General features: G+C 64.1%; 2 protein-coding genes across 7 annotated transcripts in view; one reads left to right on the top strand and one right to left on the bottom strand.

Annotated features, from left to right (window-relative positions):
• Nucleotides 1-15558, top strand: part of LOC115643416 (HLA class II histocompatibility antigen, DR alpha chain-like) — a 41865-nt gene extending 26307 nt beyond the window's left edge. Inside the window, exons 1-5 of one of the 4 annotated variants that reach the window (XM_030547443.1) lie at nucleotides 11335-11463; nucleotides 12726-12983; nucleotides 13571-13852; nucleotides 14123-14273; nucleotides 14758-15558. In XM_030547443.1, coding sequence (XP_030403303.1) covers nucleotides 11382-11463; nucleotides 12726-12983; nucleotides 13571-13852; nucleotides 14123-14273; nucleotides 14758-14761 — 777 coding nt within the window. In that variant the 5' untranslated portion in view covers nucleotides 11335-11381 and the 3' untranslated portion in view covers nucleotides 14762-15558. Of the gene's footprint in view, nucleotides 1-11333; nucleotides 11464-12725; nucleotides 12984-13570; nucleotides 13853-14122; nucleotides 14278-14757 lie in introns of those variants that run through there. The other 3 variants (XM_030547442.1, XM_030547446.1, XM_030547445.1) reach the window with 3 other exon arrangements.
• The window catches only part of LOC115643412 (DLA class II histocompatibility antigen, DR-1 beta chain-like), a 288794-nt gene that overhangs the window by 154447 nt on the left and 115095 nt on the right, over nucleotides 1-19252 (bottom strand). The window contains exons 1-6 of one of the 3 annotated variants that reach the window (XM_030547427.1): nucleotides 8964-9235; nucleotides 6479-6751; nucleotides 5366-5647; nucleotides 4092-4202; nucleotides 3751-3774; nucleotides 2984-3383 (exon numbers count right to left, since the gene is read on the bottom strand). The exons of 1 other annotated variant lie outside the window; for it this stretch is intronic. In XM_030547427.1, coding sequence (XP_030403287.1) covers nucleotides 3370-3383; nucleotides 3751-3774; nucleotides 4092-4202; nucleotides 5366-5647; nucleotides 6479-6751; nucleotides 8964-9069 — 810 coding nt within the window. In that variant the 5' untranslated portion in view covers nucleotides 9070-9235 and the 3' untranslated portion in view covers nucleotides 2984-3369. Of the gene's footprint in view, nucleotides 1-2983; nucleotides 3384-3750; nucleotides 3775-4091; nucleotides 4203-5365; nucleotides 5648-6478; nucleotides 6752-8963; nucleotides 9236-19252 lie in introns of those variants that run through there. One more of the 3 variants, XM_030547428.1, reaches the window with a different exon arrangement.

Here is a 19252-nt window from a genome sequence, read left to right on the forward strand (position 1 = left end):
TGCTCCGCTTGGCCCCACCAGAGCCCACCCCCCATGGGCCCAGGGATCCCTGCCCTCTGTGACAGGTGTGGAGGTGGGGGAGCAGGGCTGTGTTTTCCCCTGCGCCCCACCCCCATGTGTCTCCTGCCCGGGGTGAGGGTCTGCTCCCTTGCAAATGCCCAGCTATCAAGACAAGACCTTGTGGTGCCAGGCAGCCGTTGCTGGGTGGGTGTGAGCTGGGTGGGCAGAGAGCGCCTGACCCCCACCCCATGGGGAGCAGCTGGTCTTTGCTGTGACCCTGGATTCACCCCACTGCTGCTCACCCTGTCCTGCTCTCTGGAGCCCCGTGGGGCAGGCTGTCAGCTGTGGGACAGGATTCGCTATGGGTCGGTCTGTGCCGGGGTGGGACAGGGCAGGGGGATCCCTGGGCCCGGGGTCCCTGCAGGGAGCAGTATTTGCTGACGCTGTGGGGCCAGGGAGCAACCTGTGTCTGTCTCTGAGAGCGTAACCGGGGGCTCCGTTCACACCCACAGCAGCACCTGCTCCGTAGAGCTGGGGGGCGGGGGCAGGAACATGGTGGAGGGGAATCCAGCGGGGGAAGTGCAGGGTGGGCTGGATTGCTTGGGAAGTGCCTCACCCATGAGGGAGGGGACATGGCCCATAGACACCTCCTTCCCCACCCAACACCCCCAGAACCTGCCTGCAGGGAAGCCGGCTGCACAGGGTCCCGCTTGGGCAAGGGTGTCTGTATCCGTGACCCACAGCCTGTCCCTCCGTCTGCACCCCGAGCCTGAGCACCCCCAAAACCCATCCTCAGTCAGGACCCCTCATTCCACGCCAGCCCCACTCCTCTGACTGAGCACCCCAGACAGGCAGTCCCCATCATTGTCTCTAGCATGTAGGGGGTGGAGGGACCTGGGAGCCAGGACTCCTGGGTTCTGTCCTGGCTCTGGGCGGGGAGTGGGGTGTAACAGTTAGAGCTGGGAATCCAGGACCTCTCCGTTCCATCCTGGCTCTGGGAGGGGAGTGGGGGCTAGTGGTCAGAGCAGGTGGGGCTGGGAGCCAGAACTTCTGGGTTCTCTCCCAGTTCTGGGAGGGGAGTGGGGCTAGTGAATCAGAGCAGGGGGAGAGGAGGGTGCTGGGAGCCAGGACTCCTGGGTTCTCTCCCAGTTCTGTGGTTTCTGACAAGTCCCTTGCTCTCAGTGTCCCCTCTGTACCGTGGGGTGAGGACACCAACCGGGGCTGCATTTCACTCGCAGTTTATTTCTCTCCAGTGCAGGGTTGAGGCTGGGCCAGCCCCCGGGTGCCAGCCAGGCTGCAGGCCCGGGTGGTTTCAGGTGGAAAGTCCCTGGCACCAAAATGACGCCCACCCATGGGACCTGGTGTCTCACTGACGCACAAACAGGCAGAGATGCTGGGCCGAGGTTAGCGCCTCCGGGGCTCGGCCAGTGGCAGCGCGGTGCCAACCCAGCATCACTGGGTGCTGGGCAGAGTCGGGGTGGGAGGGCCGGGGAGCACAGTGGGCTGGATGCTGCTGGGGCCCCGGGGCTGGGGGGGCTCAGAACCATCCCTGGGGCTGGGGGGGAGGAAGTGAAACCAGGTGAGCGGAAAGCAGGCGTCAGTCTGTCCATCTGTCCTCCCACAGGCAGACGGGGTGTGAAACGACGTAGAGCGTTAACCCTTTCTGGGTCACTGGGCCGGAGAAACATCTCCACGGGGCTGTGGGCAACTGCACGGGGACTTTCATGCTGACACTGGATTGATGGTCCTGGACTGCCAAGGCCCCATGTCCCGGCCCCGGCCCCCTAAGCCAGCCAGTCCCCTGCCCTGAGGCTGGATCAGAGCCCCCAGCCCCAAAAGGGCAGAGGCACCCGTGTCCCATCCCTGACCCCCTGAGCCAGCCAGTCCCTCCTTCCCTCCCCTCCGGCCCTTCAGCGCAGCCCCATCCACTTGCCCATGGTGTCAGGATGGTGAATAGCTGGGGGGCGGGGGTGGGTAGGAGCAGGGACGGGATGGTCCGTGTGGGGTGCTGAAGAGAGGAGACTCCAGGGCAGGGGGGCCTTGGCCAGCAGTGGGAGCAGCAGGCCAGGCTCTGAATGACACAGATTCACGCCCTCGTCCTGTGTCCCCTCCCGCAGTGACAGCCCATGGGAGCAGCTGACAGGGACGTCCCCATGGCCTGGTCTCCCCGCTCTCAGGGACGTTCTCCCACCAGGATCTCAGAGGTCATTGCACCCGATAGCACTGGGGCCAATTCCCCCCCTAGAAATGCAGCCACCTCTGGGGTGGGGCCTGGCAGCTGGGGAACAGCACATGGCACTTTGGGACAGGAAGTGACGGGGACACCAGTACCCAATGGGAGCAGTGGGGGGATGGGCCAGGGGAGCGTTAATGGCCACAGTTGGGCAGCCCTGGAGCAGGTTGGCAGCGCAGGCTGGACTGGGGGGAGGGGGAATGTGAGCACCTAGCTTTGACTCCCTGGGGGGTTGGACCCCTGGATAACAACTGCCCTGCCCCATCCGTGAGGTTCTCCCATAGCCCAGCTCACTGACAACCCCCTCCAGCCCAGCCCTGCCCCATCGCTGCCCCTCAGGCCGGGGTGTCCATGCTGCTGGGCTGGGGATGGGAGCATCTCCCCCTCTGCAGCTGCCTCCCCCCTGGGAAAGGGGCTTGGGGGCCCCCTTCCCACGGCCTCCTCCCTGCTGTCCCCACCCCTGGGGAAGGAACCAGTCTGCACTGGGACTGGGAACCCACAGCCCCCCCGCAGGAGCCACCCCCACCCGCAGAGCCCCCCTCTGGGGTACTGCCCCCTCCCTCCAGTCAGATCCGGCCCTGTCCAGCACAGCCCTGATCCCTCCAGCCGCTGAATGGCCCCAGGGTGTGTCTGGGGAGTCCCCTCCCCCAGGGCAGCTGCTCTGTGCCCTGAGTCCCCTCCTCCCAGCCAGAGCCCAGAGCCCCCAGCCCTGTCCCGGCCCTGTGGGAGCAATGAACATGGAGCCGGGGGGAGGAGAGGGGGGGCTGGGAATGGTTTATTAGGGTGCAGCAGTTCTAAAAGCGCCCAGCCTCAGTCCAGCTTCCCCCCCGGGTGCGGAGCAGCATCCCCCAAAGGTTCCCCGAGGGCAGTGGGGTCAGCGAGAGGGAAAGTGGGGCTGGGCTGGGGCAGGGAAAGGGTTAACACAGGAGGGGTCACACCGAGGCAGACCCTGCAGGGACTGAGGGGCAGGGACGGGTCCCCAAGTGGAAGCAGCGCGGGCTGGAGCCAGGCAGAGTGCGGGGAGCAGGCGGGGACAGGAAGGGACCGGCCCCAGGTTCTGCATTCTCCGGGCTGGGCGAGGTGCTGGGAGAGATGGTCGGAAACTCCTGCCGGCCGGGGGATCTGACGCTCAGGATCTAACTCAGGAGCCCTGCAGGGAGAGGGGAGAGAAATCAGCCCCTGGCCGTGGGACTAGCAGGACGGATGGGGAATTTTCTCTGCCAGGCCCCAGGGTGCCCCAGTGACTCTGCCCGGCAGCCGCAGGGCTGGGCGATGCTCAGCAGGACCCAGGGCCCTCTGCCCCCAGGAGCAGCTCAGGGATCGGCCTGAATGGGGACTGAGGGGGCTGCAGACTCCTCCTCCGCGGGGCCAATGCTCCAGTGCCCAGTTGCCCAGGGGCTGAGCTGGGCGGGTGTCATGGGCCGAGGAGCAGAAGCAGCCGCTCCACGGATGCCCCAGGCAGCTTGTGCTCAGTGTGGAGGGAGGCAGGTTTAACAGGGGAGGGGGATTGAAATTACCTGCAGGTTGGGGAACGGGGCGCCCTGAAAAACAAAGAGAAACATGGTCAGAGCCCTGGGTGGGGAGAGCCGATTCCTGGGGGTCAGAGCTCCAGCCCCTGCCCCACAGCATGGAACGTCCCTCACTAGGAACCCAGCCCCCTCCGGCCCCCAGGCCTTGGGTTACCCCCCTCCCCTGTTATTACTGTAAATCCCCAACCCAGAGTCCCGGTGGGCTGGGGGGAGGCTCTGCAGGGCAGACTCCCTCCTTGGCTAGTGTTGGCGGGTTCCCCTGAGCCCTCCCTAGCCCCACATCCCCCCACAGACCCCCTGGTGCCCCGCCCCCACCCGGAGCCGTTCACCTTTCTTATTCTTCAGGTAGATGAGGAGTCCGGGCGCCAGGAAGATCAGCCCCAGCACGAAGCCCCCGACCCCCGTCAGCATCTTGCTCCTGGCGGAGTCAGACTGCGCCTCTGAAACAGGGACATGGAACGGGCCGGGTCAGAGCCAGGGGCCTCCGGGCTGGGCTCCCGTCTGCACCAGTGACCGGTGCCGGCCGGGGCAGAGCCAGGGGCCTCCGTGCCAGGCTCCCGTCCGTGCCAGAGACCGGCGCCGACCAGGGCAGAGCCAGGGGCCTCCGGGCCAGGCTCCCATCCGCGTAAAGCTGAAATTGCGCATGTTAAATGCGCATAAGATGTGACAGACCTGTACTGCGGAAACCATTGAATCTCTGCTGCAAGAGGAAATCATTCGTGCATGTACTTCTACCTGCAATTCTCCAGTTTGACAAAAACCAGAGGGATCATGGCATCTCAGTACTGACTATCAAAAATTAAATGAAGTGTCTCCAGCTGTTACAGCTGTTGTAACCAAAATGCCTAATCTAATTAATCTGCAAATCCCAAAGCAAAATGGTTTTCTACCATTGGCACCTGTTGGGTTTGAATATAACGATAAGCTTTAGATAATGAGTTCAGGACTTCTGGGAGAGTGCTCCCAGCGTGGACATGATCAGTACTTTACCCCGAACCTAAATTCTCACGAGCGTTGGAGTGTAAGAAAGACAGCAGCAAATGAATTCCATGATACTGAACAGTCAGCAAACCCCACCTCAACCCACTGCAGGAGCAACTAACGCAGCACCCTGGATTTCTACTCCGCACACGGAGTATAAAAACCAGGAAGTGAAATTAATCAAAGTTATTAATAAATACTTCAAAGTGCTCAGAGCAGGAAAATGGAGCTTCCTACGGAAAACTCCAGCAGGAACCACTCCCGTATATTGATGGTCAATCCATGAGAGGGCAACAGACAAACACCATCGCTAGGAGGATGTGACTAGTATGTGGTACTTATCTTTAGGGGTTGTATGTGCTGTGACATTTAGACCTTTGTTGGTAACCCTAATAAAACTGCTAAAAGAGAGACGCTCGTGTAGGTGTTAGGTGGCTATGCTCCCATGGGCTCTAAATCCAGAACAAACAGAGATAACGTTGTTGAACTTGAGGCTGTAGCCCAGATCTGAACCCACTGAAACATAATTAATATTAAATAGATAAAAGGCTACAGTAGACAGCGCTTTGAAGTCTTGGCTTGGGGTGGTATTTGTGGGGGCTGGGTGACCCAGCACTCTTACCCCAGTGCACGGCGAGGGGGCCCTGCAGGCTGATGTGCTCCACCTGGCAGGTGTAGACGTCCCCGCGCCGAGGGCTCATCTCCAGCATCACCAGGATCTGGAAGGTCCAGTCTCCGTTCTGGAGCAGCTCCGTGGACACCACCCCGGCCGTCTGCTCCTGCCCATTCTTCAGCCACTTGATCTCGATCCCCGAGGGGTAAAACCCCGTCACGGAGCAAACCAGCAGGTGGGAGTGGGGCTGGGACCCTGATTTCGTGGGGGAAACTTTCACCTTGGGCTGAACTGGGGTGAGAGAGAGAGAGAGAGAGCATGCTGGGGAAGGGTCTAGAGATGGAGGGGGGCTCAGGGAGAACAGGTGCCCCCCCATGGAAATATTCACCCCCCCCATATGCCCAGCACCTGCCAAGGGCGATGCTCTCCCGAGTGTGTGGAGTCCAATCCCCTCAACCATACACATGGCGCCTTTCCAGGACAGGGCATCCAACCCCCTGATACTCCTGGCAGCTGCCTGGGGCAGGGCACCCTGGATGTGTGGGTCCCGTTCCCCTGTACATGCCCATGACAGACAGGGCTCCCCACGGTGTGGGGGGTCTGATTCCCTAGGCACCCCATTCCCCCCTCACTGCTTCGGGGTGGGGCTGGTTCTCTCCTGCCCCCCATTGTCCCAGGCAGGATCAGCAGAAAGGGCCTGAGGGGAGTTGTGTCCTGTTACCCCCTGGGGACAGAACCCCCAGGGACTGTCTGACGCTTGGGGCCCAGGGAGACGGGGGTCTCAGACCAGGGGCTGCCCCCACCCCCTGCCAGGTGGCACCCTGAGGGGGGAGGGGTGGGGTTGGCGGGTGGGAAGTTCTGCCTCATTGCCTGGTCCCCACAGTGCAGGAAGGGGGGTAGGAGGCGCAGCAGCTGCCTGCCCCAGATAGTCAGGGGGGGCGCTGGGGGCTGAACCCCTCAGAGGGGTGGGGGACTGGGAAAGGGGAGGGGTCAGCTACCCCCCCAGACTGACGTGGGTGGGGCACTGCGCTCTGCCGACAGGGGGCGCCGCAGCCAGACCCGGAGGCGGTGGGAGGCTCCCCCCGTTACCCCGCCCCCTCTCCTGGCCCCGCCCCCGCTCACCTGTGCGGCCGACCACCTTCCCCGTCTGCGCCACCCCGTAGTTGTACCGGCAGAACGTGTCCACCGCAGCCCGCCTGTCCGCCAGGATCGCCTGGTCCTTGTTCCAGCCCTCGGCGCTCGGCCGCCCCAGCTCCGTGTCCGCCACGAACACCCCCAGGTCGCTGTCGAAGTGCGCGATCTGCTGCCGGTTGTAGATGTGCCGCTGCAGGAACCGGACCCGCTCGGTGCCGTTGGTGAAGTGACAGTCATACTTCTCCTGGTGCACGACCCGCCCTGCGGGGGGAGACGGGCTGGGCTCAGGGACCCGCCCCGGGTCCCGGCATGTCCGTAACTCCGAGCACAGACCGCAGGGGCCGCAGCGCAGAGACGGGGAGGGGGAGAAACGGAGCGGAGGCGGGGACACCGGGACAGACAGGACGGGGCTCCCTGGGGCGCTGGGGTCTGACCCCACCCCGATACACCCAGCGCTGCCCAGCACGGGGCTCCCTGGGGCGCTGGGGTCTGACCCCCCCGGATACACCCAGCGCTGCCCAGGACGGGGCTCCCCGGGGCCCTGGGGTCCGACCCCCCCCGATACACTCAGCGCTGCCCAGCACGGGGCTCCCCGGGGCGCTGGGTCTGACCCCACCCCGATACACTCAGCGCTGCCCAGGACGGGGCTCCCCGGGGCGCTGGGTCCGACCCCCCCCGATACACTCAGCGCTGCCCAGCACGGGGCTCCCCGGGGCGCTGGGTCTGACCCCCCCCGATACACTCAGCGCTGCCCAGGACGGGGCTCCCCGGGGCGCTGGGGTCTGACGCCCCCGGACAGGGGTGGCGAGTTATATGGGCCCATGGTGCCCCTGCTCCAGCAATATTCAGGGCCAGGTCTCTCCCACCGCCCCCACATGCCTCCCCCAAAGCATCCCCTGGCCCTGCCTGCTGCCCCCGCCTCTCTCCCCCAAGCCGCCCTGCCTGCACCCTGGGCAGCGTCCCTGCCACTCTGCGCTGGGCTCGCTCACTGGCCGCCGGGCTACGCGGCTGCTGAGCCTGCAGACGGAGGAGGGGCGCATGTGATCCCCCTCCCCCTGACACCCACCAGGAGACAACTCCGACTCGGGGGGGCTTCCTGGAGTCTGGACCCGAGCAGCTGAGGCTTGGGTTAGTGTCGGACTCCTGACACTCCCCCCCCCCGCAGTCACCATTCCTGCCCCACGCTTGGCAAGGGGCAGCCCCACCCCCCAACCCCAGTGAGGCTACGGTGAGGGGCAGCAGCAGGGGAGGAGATACTCAGTGACGGCAGCTCCACCCCCTCCCCCGGCTTCCTGCCCGTGAGCAGCTGGGGCCCGGGGAGTGTCATGACACCCTGCCCCCCCATCAGCAGTCACCACTCCTGCCGCATCCCCTGCCCCATCCCCCCCAACAAGGCCGAAAAGTGCTGGCTGCCTCCTGAAGAATGTCACAAAAGAAGGGGCTAGGTTTGGCTTTCATGTTAGAAAGTGTTTGCGTTGGAGGGTTATTGAGCCAAGTGCTGGGTTGTTTCTGTATTCAACAGAGTATTAAAGTTGATATTCAGCTAAAAAAGTTTTCTTACAATAGTCATACTGTGCAATAGAGGGAAACTGTAAACGCTCATCGTTTCCAGTCCAGTTTTACATTATTTTAAAATATAGATTGGCTACAAGGCAGGTGTGGGGGGAGGTGGGACTTGGACCCGGACCCGTTCTAGGCACAGCTAAAAATTATACAAACCTACCGCCCCTGCCCCCGGATACACCCAGCGCTGCCCAGGACGAGGCTCCCCCGGGCACTGGAGTCCCACCCCCTCCCCCGATACACCCAGCACCTCCCCAGGACAGTGCTCCCTGGGGCGCTGGGGTCTGACCCCGCCCCGCAGATACAACCAGCACCTGCCCAGGACGGGGCTCCCCGGGGCACTGAGGTCCCACCCCCTCGGATACACCCGGCCCCTGCCCAGGACGAGGCTCCCCGGGGCACTGGAGTCCCACCCCCTCCCCCGATACACCCAGCACCTCCCCAGGACAGTGCTCCCTGGGGCGCTGGGGTCTGACACCGCCCCGCAGATACACCCAGCACCTGCCCAGGATGGGGCTCCCCGGGGCACTGGGGTCCCACCCCCTCGGATACACCCGGCCCCTGCCCAGGACGAGGCTCCCTGGGGCACTGAGGTCTGACCCCCCCCCTGGATACACCCGGCCCCTACTCAGGACGGGGCTCCCCAGGGCACTGGGGTCTGACCCCACTGGATACACCCGGCGCTGCCCAAGGACGGGGATCCCCTGGGCACTGCGGTCTGACCCCCCCCCAGATACACCCAGCACCTGCCCAGGACGGGGCTCCCCAGGGCGCTGAGGTCTGATCCCCCCGGATACACCCAGTGCTGCCCAGCACGGGGCTCCCCAGGGCGCTGGGGTCTGACCCCCCCCCGGATACACCCAGCGCTGCCCAGCACGGGGCTCCCAGGGGCGCTGGGGTCTCTACTCACTTGGGGGCTCCCTGCAATGAGCCAGGTGGGTTCTCAGCACCATCAGTGTCACTAACAGAGCCCCAGCCCAGCGGCTCCCAGCCCCCAGGATCTGCCCGGCTCCCATCGCTGCTCAGGAGGGAGAGACCTGGAAACTCCTCGGGACCCCCCAGACTGAGACCTTCTCTGCCCAGCTCCGAGCACCAGCCCCGGGACGCTGCCCACGGCCCCGGGGATTGGGCACCCCCAGCCCAGGGGCCAGTCAGCACCGGGGCTGGGCAGCATCACCAGTCGCCAGGCAGAGCCGGCCCCAGCAGGGCTCGGTTCCCTACTTCTCTCTCGCAGGGGGAAGAGCAGGGCCTGGGGTCAGGCTGCAGGACTCGCCTGGCGCCTGCCATGGCCCCGGGGCAGCTGGAGAGCGGGGCCAGCCCAGGGACCAGCCCCCACCAGAGCAGGGCCCCCAGCAACAGGCCTGGGACCCTCCGTCCCCTTCCCCTGATACCTCGACCCTCTGCTGCTGGATGGGGCAGGATGGGTGTGGGGAGGTGTCTGGTTTGTCTGGGTAAATTTAGCCCCAGGGGAAGGTTTGGGGCTGGCCCCACAGGGAGAAGTTCTGAGCTCCCCTGTCCCCCACCTTGGTGGGCAGGACCGGCTCCAGGGTTTTTGCCGCCCGAAGTGGCGGAGGAAAAAAAAAAAAGCCACGATCGCAAGCGGCACCCCGGCAGTAGCTCCACCGCCACTTTCTTCTTCAGCGGTAATTCTGCAGCTGGTCCTTCGCTCCGAGCAGGAGTGAGGGACCCACCGCTGAAGAGCTGGACGTGCTGCCCCTCTCCATTGGCCGCCCCAAGCACCTGCTTGCTGGGCTGGTGCCGGCCCTGTTGGTGGGCCTGAGCCCTGCCCCCAGGCACCCCACCATAGAGCGGGGGCTCAGTCTCCATGGGTCAGGCACAGCTCGGCCTCCCAGCTGCTCCCACCCTCAATCTTCCTAAGGGGCTTCTCTGGCCCCCCCATCTCTGAGCCCCTCCCCCTCTCTGCTGCATTCACCCCCCACTCCGTGGGGCAGGGCCGGGCCAGTGTTCCCATGGCCCAGCTGGGGAGGGAGGCCCAGAGGACTAGGACCGGCACTAGGGGTTTGAGCACCCTAGGCGCACAACAATTTTGCCACCCCGCACGCTGGTCCCGTGGCTCCGGTGGAGCTGCCGCAGGCATGGCAGCTCCACCGGAGCCGCAGGAGCAGCCGACTGTCCGCAGGCAGGACTGCGGCAGCTCCACCGGAGCTGCCTGCCGCCCCCTCCAGCAAAATGCCGCCCACCAATAATCCTGGCGCCCTAGGCGATTGCCTAGGCCGCTTAAATGAAAGCGCCAGCCCCGCAGAGGAGTCAGTGACTGGCTCAGGGTCACACACAGTCTGTGGCAGGGCCGGGAATGACCCCAGGGCTCCTGGGTCCCAGGCCAGCCCCCAAACTAACCCTAACCAAAGCCCTCTCTGGCCTCTCCTGTCCCCAGACCCCCAGCCAGGCGCAGTGTGACCACCCAGCGCATTAGTGGGGAGAGAGTTGGTGCCAGGGCGGGGGGCGAGAGGAGTTGGGCAGGGGACAGGGACCAACCTTCTGCACACGGCCCAGAACAGATGGGATGGGGGAGGGAGTTTGGTCACTAACAGCAGATTGGAGCTGGCAGCTTCTGGGACAGAGCCTGTGTCCCATTCCCCACCCCTGGGCCAGCCAGTCCCCGTCCTGGGGACACATCGGAGCTGGTGCCCCCTAGACAGAAAGGCCCCGTGCCCCAGTGTCCCATGGAGAATTCCCTTGTTACCTGTCTGTGCCCTGGCCTGCACTTACTGCTTATCCTGGCAAAGATCTGTGCTGAGATCCGTGGGTCAGGATGTGACCCCTACAGGGAAGAGCTCTTAGGATCAGGGGGTGACCCCCTGCCCCAATGCAGAGCGGTGCTGGCCAAGCCCCCGCTTTGCACACAGCCGTGCTGCAGGTGTCTATGGACAGGACGAGTGCCGTGCGGGGAGGTGCTGTCCCCACACCAGCGACAAACCCCCACTAGTGGCACTGCGTCCACACTGGGGACAGACAGACCCTCGCGGCAGTGCTGTGCCTGAACCGGGGACAACACCCCCCTCCCCAGCGGTGCTGCCCCCACACTGGGGTGCTGGTTGGAGCTGCCCCACAGTCCGGGCCTGGCTGTGCAGCCTGGGAATTTCTCCATCTCCTCTGGGCGAGGCTCGGGGCTGCTGCTCTGCCCGGTAACAGCCTGGTCGGCGCAGGGATTTCTGCCATTGGGCGCGGGCCCCTGGGCTGGGCTCCCCTGGCCAATGCTGGGCACTGCCTCCCAGCCTTGCCCCCACCCCCCCGGGTGTGACATGTGCCCCCCCGGGGTCCCCTAGTGCTGCCGGCCCCGCGCCCAGCCCAGTGCCGGGGAGAGGAGATGGGCGCAGGACGGGGCGTCCCCATGGCCCAGCTGGCCCTGCTCACCCTGCTGGCCCTGCCAGGCTCCGGGGCAGTGACAGGTACGGGTGGGGCGGGGGCTGGGACACCTGGGCGAGGGGAGGGGCAGCTTCACCCCCATAGCACCCAGCAGCCCCTCAGGGAGGGGACAATGGGGGGCTGATGGGGCAGGGAGGGGCACAGGGGGAGCCGGATTGGGGGGGAGCCTGCAGGGAGGAGGATGTCATGCCATGGCAAGCAGGCGATGGGGTGGGCAGAGAGGGGTCAGAGGGCTGATCTGGACAGGGTGGGGGCTGCAGGGGGGAGGGTCTCACCCCTGTAGCAGGGAGGGGGAAGGGGAGGCCGGCACAGGGGCAGCAGAAGAATCGTGAGGAAGTCGCTGTGGTTTGGGTATGACACAGCCCTGCTCTAGGGGTGCAGCCCCCTCCCCCACAGGGATTCAGGGGCTGATCCCCCCCAGGGGGGCGCCAGGCACAGGTAGGATGGGGGAATATTCCCCAAAGAGCCGCGCCAGGGCCAGACCCTGTTGAGCACTGAGTGTGTCTGTGCAGAGCAGGAATCCCCTGGCCCCGCTCCCCGGCCTGGCCCCATTGTCCCCCATCCCCCCAGGGCTCAGACCCACGGGGGGCGGGGGCTCTGTGGGGCCGACTCTCCTTGGCTGGTGGTGGCGGGTTCCCTCGTTTGCAGTCGGTCGTTGAGATCCTGTCGGGCGAGCTGGGGTCAGCGAACGACTCCCTAGAATGCAGGTGCCCAATTCCTTTGGGCCCTGGGGACTCCCAGCCTCAGCCCCCAGCCAGACCCCTCCCCCCTGGAGTATGTCTGACCCCCCCAGCGCAGCTTTAATGTCTCTGGCTGGGGAGTTCCTGGGTCTCCCAGTGACTGACCCAGGGGTGTGAGTGTCGGGGTCCAGGGACTGAAATCGCTCAAGAGCCGGGTCATGACGACCCCGGGACATGGAACCAGCCCCAGGTACAGATGGGAAAATGGAATGTCTCCCCCCTCCCCATTTTTGATTGTGGTCATGTCCCCCTTCCCACGCTAAGTGGGTAGAGGCCTGGCCACCACTACTTGGATGGGAGACCTGTAGTGAACAAATTAGCCGGGGGGGAGCACAGTAGTATGGGGCGCTGTCCCCTCCCAGGCAGCACTGACCCCAATGCCCCAGCATGATGCCAGGGGTCCCTGTGCTCCCTGTGGCTGCTTTCCCCTCACACCGGGGATTCTTAATGCCAAGGCCTGGGAGCTGGGGGGTCTGTGACCTTAGGGGGAGCACTCAGACCCTGTTCCCTGGGCAGGGCCTGTGCTGACACCCGTCTCCCCGCAGTGGAGAACATACTGTCCCAGGCGGAGTTCTACCAGCGCACGGACCAGTCCCAGCAGGGGTCTGGGGAGTTCATGTTCGAGTTCGACCAGGATGAGATCTTCCACGTGGACCTGGAGAGGAAGGAGACCGTCTGGCGCCTGCCCGACTTCGGCAAGTTCGCCAGCTTCGAGGCGCAGGGCGCCCTGGGTAACATCGCCGTGGACAAGCAGAACCTGGACATCCTGTTCCAGAGGTCCAACCACACGTGGGCTGAGAATGGTATGGCATGGGGAGCACCTTCCCTGCCAAGGACCTGACCCTCCCCTACCTTCCCTGCCAGGCACCCCTCCTGGGGCCCTCTCCCCACCTTGCTCACCAGTGGGCTCTCCCCTCCTCACACGGCTCCAATACCAGCCCCCACCAGAGACTGCGCGTCCCCACTCAGCTCCCCTCCCAGCCCCTGGAGCCTCCGGGGAGCCAGCCAGCCGGGCCAGGGCTCTGCAGGGCAGGGGGCCCGGGCAGTTCACACCCTCCAGGCTGGGGGCCAAGGGCAGCTCCTTTGCCGAGGGCTGTTCGTGGCCCTGCCCAGCACCAGGCCCTGCCCCTGAGGGATTCTCTCCCCTGCCCCTTGTGCCCCATGAGCCGTCAGGGCAGGGAGCTGGGGTGGCCCCGGTGATGCCCCCACAGTCCTTGAGGGAGACCCCTGAGCTGGAGTGTGAGCACCAGGGACTGACTGGCTCAGGGGGGCAGGGAATGGGACATGGGGCCTCTCCCCTCTACAGGGTGCCGGCTCCCATCCGGCCCCAGGGCAGGGACTGGCTGGCTCAGGGGCAGACAATGGCACCCACTAACCCCTGTCTCCCCAGTGCCCCCTGAGGTGACCGTGTTCCCTGAAGACCCCGTGGAGCTGGGAGAGCCCAACGTCCTGATCTGCTTCGTGGACAAGTTCTTCCCACCGGCGCTCAGCGTGACGTGGCTGAAGAACGGGCAGGAGGTGACTGGGGGCGTCTACGAGACCGACTTCTACCCCCGCCAGGACAACTCTTTCCGCAAGTTCTCCTACCTGCCCTTCCTCCCCAGCCAGGGCGACTTCTATGACTGCCGGGTGGAGCACGGGGGGCTGCCCAAGCCCTTCACAAAGCACTGGGGTGAGGCCGGGGACCCCACTGGGCACAGGGCTGGGAGCCAGGACTCCTGGGTTCTCTCCCAGCTCTGGGAGGGGTGTGGGTGCTGGTGTATTAGAGCAGGGGGGGCTGGGAGCCAGGACTCCTGGTTTCTATCCTAGCTCTGGGAGGAGACTGGGGGCTGGTGGGTAGCGCAGGGGGGGCTGGAAGCCAGGACTCCTGGGTTCTATCTCAAGTCTGGGAGGGAGGGGCAGGAACAGCCCCCCACACTTCATGCCCTGTCCCTCTCTCCAGAAGCCCAGGTGCCCACCCCTGTCCCCGAGACCACAGAGACCCTGGTGTGCGCCCTGGGCCTGGCTGTGGGCATCGTCGGCATCATCGCGGGCACCATCCTCATCATCAAGGGGATGAAGATGAACGCTGCCCGCAACCCGCGGGGCCCCTTGTGAGTAGCCGCTGCTTGGAGAGGGCACCTGCTGCATCCACAGCCCCTGGGCCCACCCAGCACCCCTGGGGAGACCCCCCCCCACCTGCTGTGCTCCCCCCAGCCAGCCACAACCCTCTCCCACCCACACTCCCTGGCGAAAGCTTCCAGCTCCTGTGCCCCCACAGCCAGCCACAGCCCCTGTGCCCACCCAGACCCTGGGGAGACCCCTCCACCCGCTGTGCCCCCCCAGCCAGTACAGTCCCATCTCCATCCAGCACTCCCTTGGGAGATACCCCCACCTGCTGTGACCCCCCCAGCCACACCCAGAGCCCCTCCCCCACCCAGCACCCCCTTGGGAGACCTCCCACCCATTGTGCCTGCCCAGACAGGACCACCTGTTTTAATGGGAGGCTCTATGGGGGTGCTGAGGAGTGGCCCCAATCTCTGCCAGCCTCACGTCAGGGCCCAGGGCTCCTGGTAACTGACCCTCTTTGCCTTTCAGGTAAACGCGTGGAGGAGCTGGGGCCCCTGAATCCCCCAGGTGCCTTCGTGGGACCCACTCGCATGCCCGCTGTGCGCTGCCCCCAGCGTCCCTGCTCCGTGCCCATTGGTACCAGCTGCTGTACCCAGACCACTGGCCCCGTAATTGTGCTGAGCCAACCCACTAGAGACTCATCAGGGAGCCGGCCCCTTGGGCTCCCCACTTCTCCGCACTCCTGTGCTGGGCTTGGGGGGGGCCTAGCCAGGGAGAGGGCTGCTGCCCATGGGGCTGGGAATGGGGGTCACCCCTCATCAGGGGGCAGCAGGGGAGAGGGCTGCTGCACCGTGGGGATGGGGATGGGGGTCACCCCTCGTCAGGGGGCAGTAGGGCCCACAGGACTGATCCAAACCCCATTGCCGTCACGGGGAAGGTTTCTCTTGACTGCAGTGGGTGCAGGATTGGGCCCCAAGCCTGGCCCCTATTGGCCAGAGGCTGCTGTCAGTCACCCCAGGTAAAGCCCCTTCAGCCACACAGGAGGCTTTGGGCCAGATTAGGCCATTCCCAGTCAATGGGGTCCCGGTGGGGCAGGATCAGGCCCATGGCTGTTGGGGAGCAGCCCCAGCGCCCGGCTAAAGGCCCCATCGCACCCGTGTGTGGCTCCTGCAGGGTCCAGCCCTGTTGAGCCCAGCGCGGGGTCTGTGTGCAAAGGGCCCAGTCCCTGTACAGCCCCCGCCCTGTGCCCCGGGTGTGTCCACAGCCCTGCGCCCCCCCATCTCACTCTGCAGCTTTGCTAACAGCAATAAAGTGGGTTTTTGGGACGTTGCTGAGGTTTTGATCCTGATTTAAAATCTGGTCAGTCTGAGCTGTGCCTGCGGTAGCCTGTGTTAGCCCAGCCCAGCCCCTGTCTGTCCAGGGGCTCTGGGTTAACCAGGAGTTAAGGGAGTTTGGTACGAGGGGTAAGGAAGGAGCCAGGACTCCTGGGTTCTATCCCTGCTCTGGGAGGGGAGTGGGGACTAGTGGCTTAGACCAGGGGTGGGGTTTGAGAGTCATGACTCCTGGGTTCTATTCTCATTGCTGATACTGACTCGGTGAATACCCTTGGGTAAATCACCTTCATGTGCCTCAGTTTCCCCTTGTGTGAAATGTGGCCAGTCTCCCCCTGGGTTGGTGGGGGAGGCTTTGGGGCTGAGGGATGGTCCATGGAGCACTTTGAGCTCATCCCATGGCCAGGAGCCCAGCAGCAGGACAGGGTTCATGGGCCAGGCTCCCCCGGGACTGAACCCCGCAGGGCGAGCGGCTGCAGAGAGACACTGGCCTGTCTGGGGGCTGCGGTGACGTCCCCCAGGCTGGGGTCACTGTGACGCGAATGGCAGATCCCCCTGCCCCCACGAACATGGCACCGAGCCCCGAGCCCAGCTTCCTCACACCCCTCCCCTGGCATGTGCTGGGAGACCCCACCCCACCCTGGCTCCCACCAGCAGCGATTGGCTGCTCCAATCCGCCAATAACGCCACCCACCAACCAAGCTCTCCCATTGGCCGCTGGAGCCTTGGACCAGCCTCCTGCGCGTTCCCATTGGCTGCTGCCGTCCAGCTGTCCCTGGGGGGAATGTTCCCAGGTCCCTGTAGGCAGCTCCAACCACAGGCCCCGTGGGGCTGGGCATGCGGCTGGGGGAGGGGCTGTTTTCAGTGGGGTCTGGCGGGGCCTGGCCCTGGGAGGCTGGACACACTTCTGGGGGTGGGGCTGGTTCCAGTGGGGTCTGATGGGGCTGGGCCCTGGGGGGGGGCTGGGTGTGCTGCTGGGGGGGCTGTTTCTAGTGGGGTCTGGCAGGGCCTGGCCCTGGGGGGCTGGGTGCGCGGTTGGAGGGGGGCTGGTTCCAGTGGGGTCTGGCGGGGCCTGGCCCTGGGGGGCTGGGTGCGCGGTTGGAGGGGGGCTGGTTCCAGTGGGGTCTGGCGGGGCCTGGCCCTGGGGGGCTGGGTGCGCGGTTGGAGGGGGGCTGGTTCCAGTGGGGTCTAGCGGGGCCTGGCCCTGGGGGGCTGGGTGCGCAGCTGGGGCACTGTTTCCAGTCGGGTCTGGTGGGGCCGGGCGCTGGGGGGCTGGACGCACGTCTGGGAGTGGGGTTGGTTCCAGTGGGGTCTGATGGGGCTGGGCCCTGGGGGGGGCTGGGTGCGCTGCTGGGGGGGCTGTTTCCAGTGGGGTCTGGCAGGGCCTGGCCCTGAGGCTAAGGCTAGTCAGTAGCTGAGTGAGCCGAGAGACGATGTAACCCCGCCATGGGGCGCGTCTGCAGGGACACCAAGACTGTGATGCGGCTGATCATGATAGGACAGGTCAGTTACACGTATGGCGCAGCTGGGTTCGCTTGGTACCTGGGCCCATTCACATGTGTTTTCACACAGCCAGGTGCAAGATAAATGAGGAACAAATATTTAATAATGGGCACTTCAGCCTAGCAGAGGACGGTCTAACACGGTCCAATGGCTGGAAATTGAAGCTAGACCAGTTCAGGTTGGAAATCAGGCACAATTTTTACCAGTGAGGAGAAGAAACCAGTGGAACACGTTACCCAGGGCTGTGTCGGATTCTCCACCCTGGCAAAGTTTGGATCATGAATGGCTGGTTTTCTCCGAGATCTGCTCTAGGGCTTATTGTGGGGCAGGTCTCTGGCCTGTGCTGCACAAGGGGTCAGAGGAGATTACAATGGTCCCTTCTGGGCTTGGGATCTACAAAAAATCTAGAAAGGCTGTACATCTAGGAACCAGAGCTGTAGGACCCACAAGATGGCTGGGTGGGGCTGTATCCTGGGAAGCAGTGACTCTGAACTGGACTTGGGGGGGTCATGCTAGAAGCCAGTTGAACACAAGCTCCCAGAGCAATCTGTGGCTAAGGGTAGGTGCACCTTGCAACTAGACGTAATGGCTGGCCTGGGCCAGCTGACTCAGGCTCATGGGGCTCAGGCTGTGTGGCTGTTTCATTATAGTGTAGCCTTCTGGGCTGGGGCTGGAGCCAGGGCTCTGGGATCCTCACACCACGCGGGCTCCTAGACTCTGGACTCCAGCCCAAGCCTGGAAGTTTACACTGCAATGAAACAGCCCCGCAGCCTGAGCCCCGCGAGCCCATCAGCTGGCACGGGCCAGCCGTGGGTGTCTAGTTGCAGTGTACATATACTCTGAGAGGGTGACTGTGACCCTGGGCTGTGGGAACAGGGGAATATGAGGCAGGTGCAGGGAGATGGTATCACCTCTGTATACAGCCCTGGTGAGACTCACTGGCTGCCGTGTCCCATTCTGGAGTCTGCCCTGCAGAAAGGCCATTGAAAGCTTGAAAGGTTCAGAGAGGAGCCACAAGGACAATTCAAGGTTCGGAGAAATCTGCCTTTGAGTGAGAGATGGAAGGAGCTCAGGCTATATAGTTTATCCAAGTGAAGGTTCCTGGAGAGGAGATGTCTGAGGGCGGGGGGCTCTTTGATCTCACAGACAAAGGTGAGCAAGAGCCAGTGGCTGGCAGCTGAAGTGAGACAAATTCAGATGAGAAATAAGGGACACACATTTAATTGGGAGGGGCACTAACCATTGGAATGACCCAGGGACACGGTGGATTTGCCAGCACTTGGAGTCTGTACATCAGTCTGGGACGTTTCTTTCTAACAGACCCGCTCTAGTTCGACTACAAGATATGGACTGGATGCCGGGATCCCTGGGGGCAATTCTCTGGCCTAGGCCATGCAGGAGCTCATACTAGATGCTCCAAACAATGCCTTCTGGCCTTGGCAGCTCTGGCTCCATGACTGGGATGTGGGGTGAGGGCCCCAGAGACGTGGTACTGACCTTCAGGAGAGGCCAGAAGAGCACTCCTGGCAATTACTGCCCCACAAAGCTCCCTCCTGGGCCCTGGCTGGCGTACGGGAACTAACAGCACCAGGGAGAGAGCCCTGGAAATACTGGGATGGGGCAGGACCGGGAGCTGCAGGGCAGCACTGGGGGCAGGTGGCAGTGGGGAGAACTGCAGACTGAACAGTGGTGGGGAGGGCAGGGCACGGTGCCAGCAGGGTCTGGGGAGAGGCCCAGAGACAGAGGTTGGCAGGGTCTCGGGCTCAGGGCACTACCCAGGGTGGGGAGTGGTGAGGGGTGGGTCTGGAGAGGGTGTAGCAGGGTCTAGAGAGGGTGTAGCAGGGTCAGGAAGGTGTGATGAAGTGGGTTTTTTTCTTGTTTTCTGTGGTTTTCCAATGGTTTGTATGCAGAGGGGGTAGGACTCAGTGTCCCTGGGTGTTACTGGTTTAACGAGGTGAGGGGAGAGGGAGTTTGTTACAGAGGACCAGAGAGGGAACTTGGGACCCCAGCCAATGGCCTGGAGGATGGAGACCCCAGTGACTGGTGACCTGATAACCCAAGGACCCAGCTCAGGAGTCACAGCCGGTTCTGGTCAGTGGGAGGACAATGGGCTGTGGGGAGAGGACCCCGGTGACCTGACCAGCTGGTTCCAACCAGAGGGGCCAGAGGACAGAAGAGGGGAATCATAG

This window comes from Gopherus evgoodei, unplaced genomic scaffold (genome assembly GCF_007399415.2).
Source record: "Gopherus evgoodei ecotype Sinaloan lineage unplaced genomic scaffold, rGopEvg1_v1.p scaffold_58_arrow_ctg1, whole genome shotgun sequence".
Lineage (NCBI taxonomy): Eukaryota > Metazoa > Chordata > Testudines > Testudinidae > Gopherus > Gopherus evgoodei.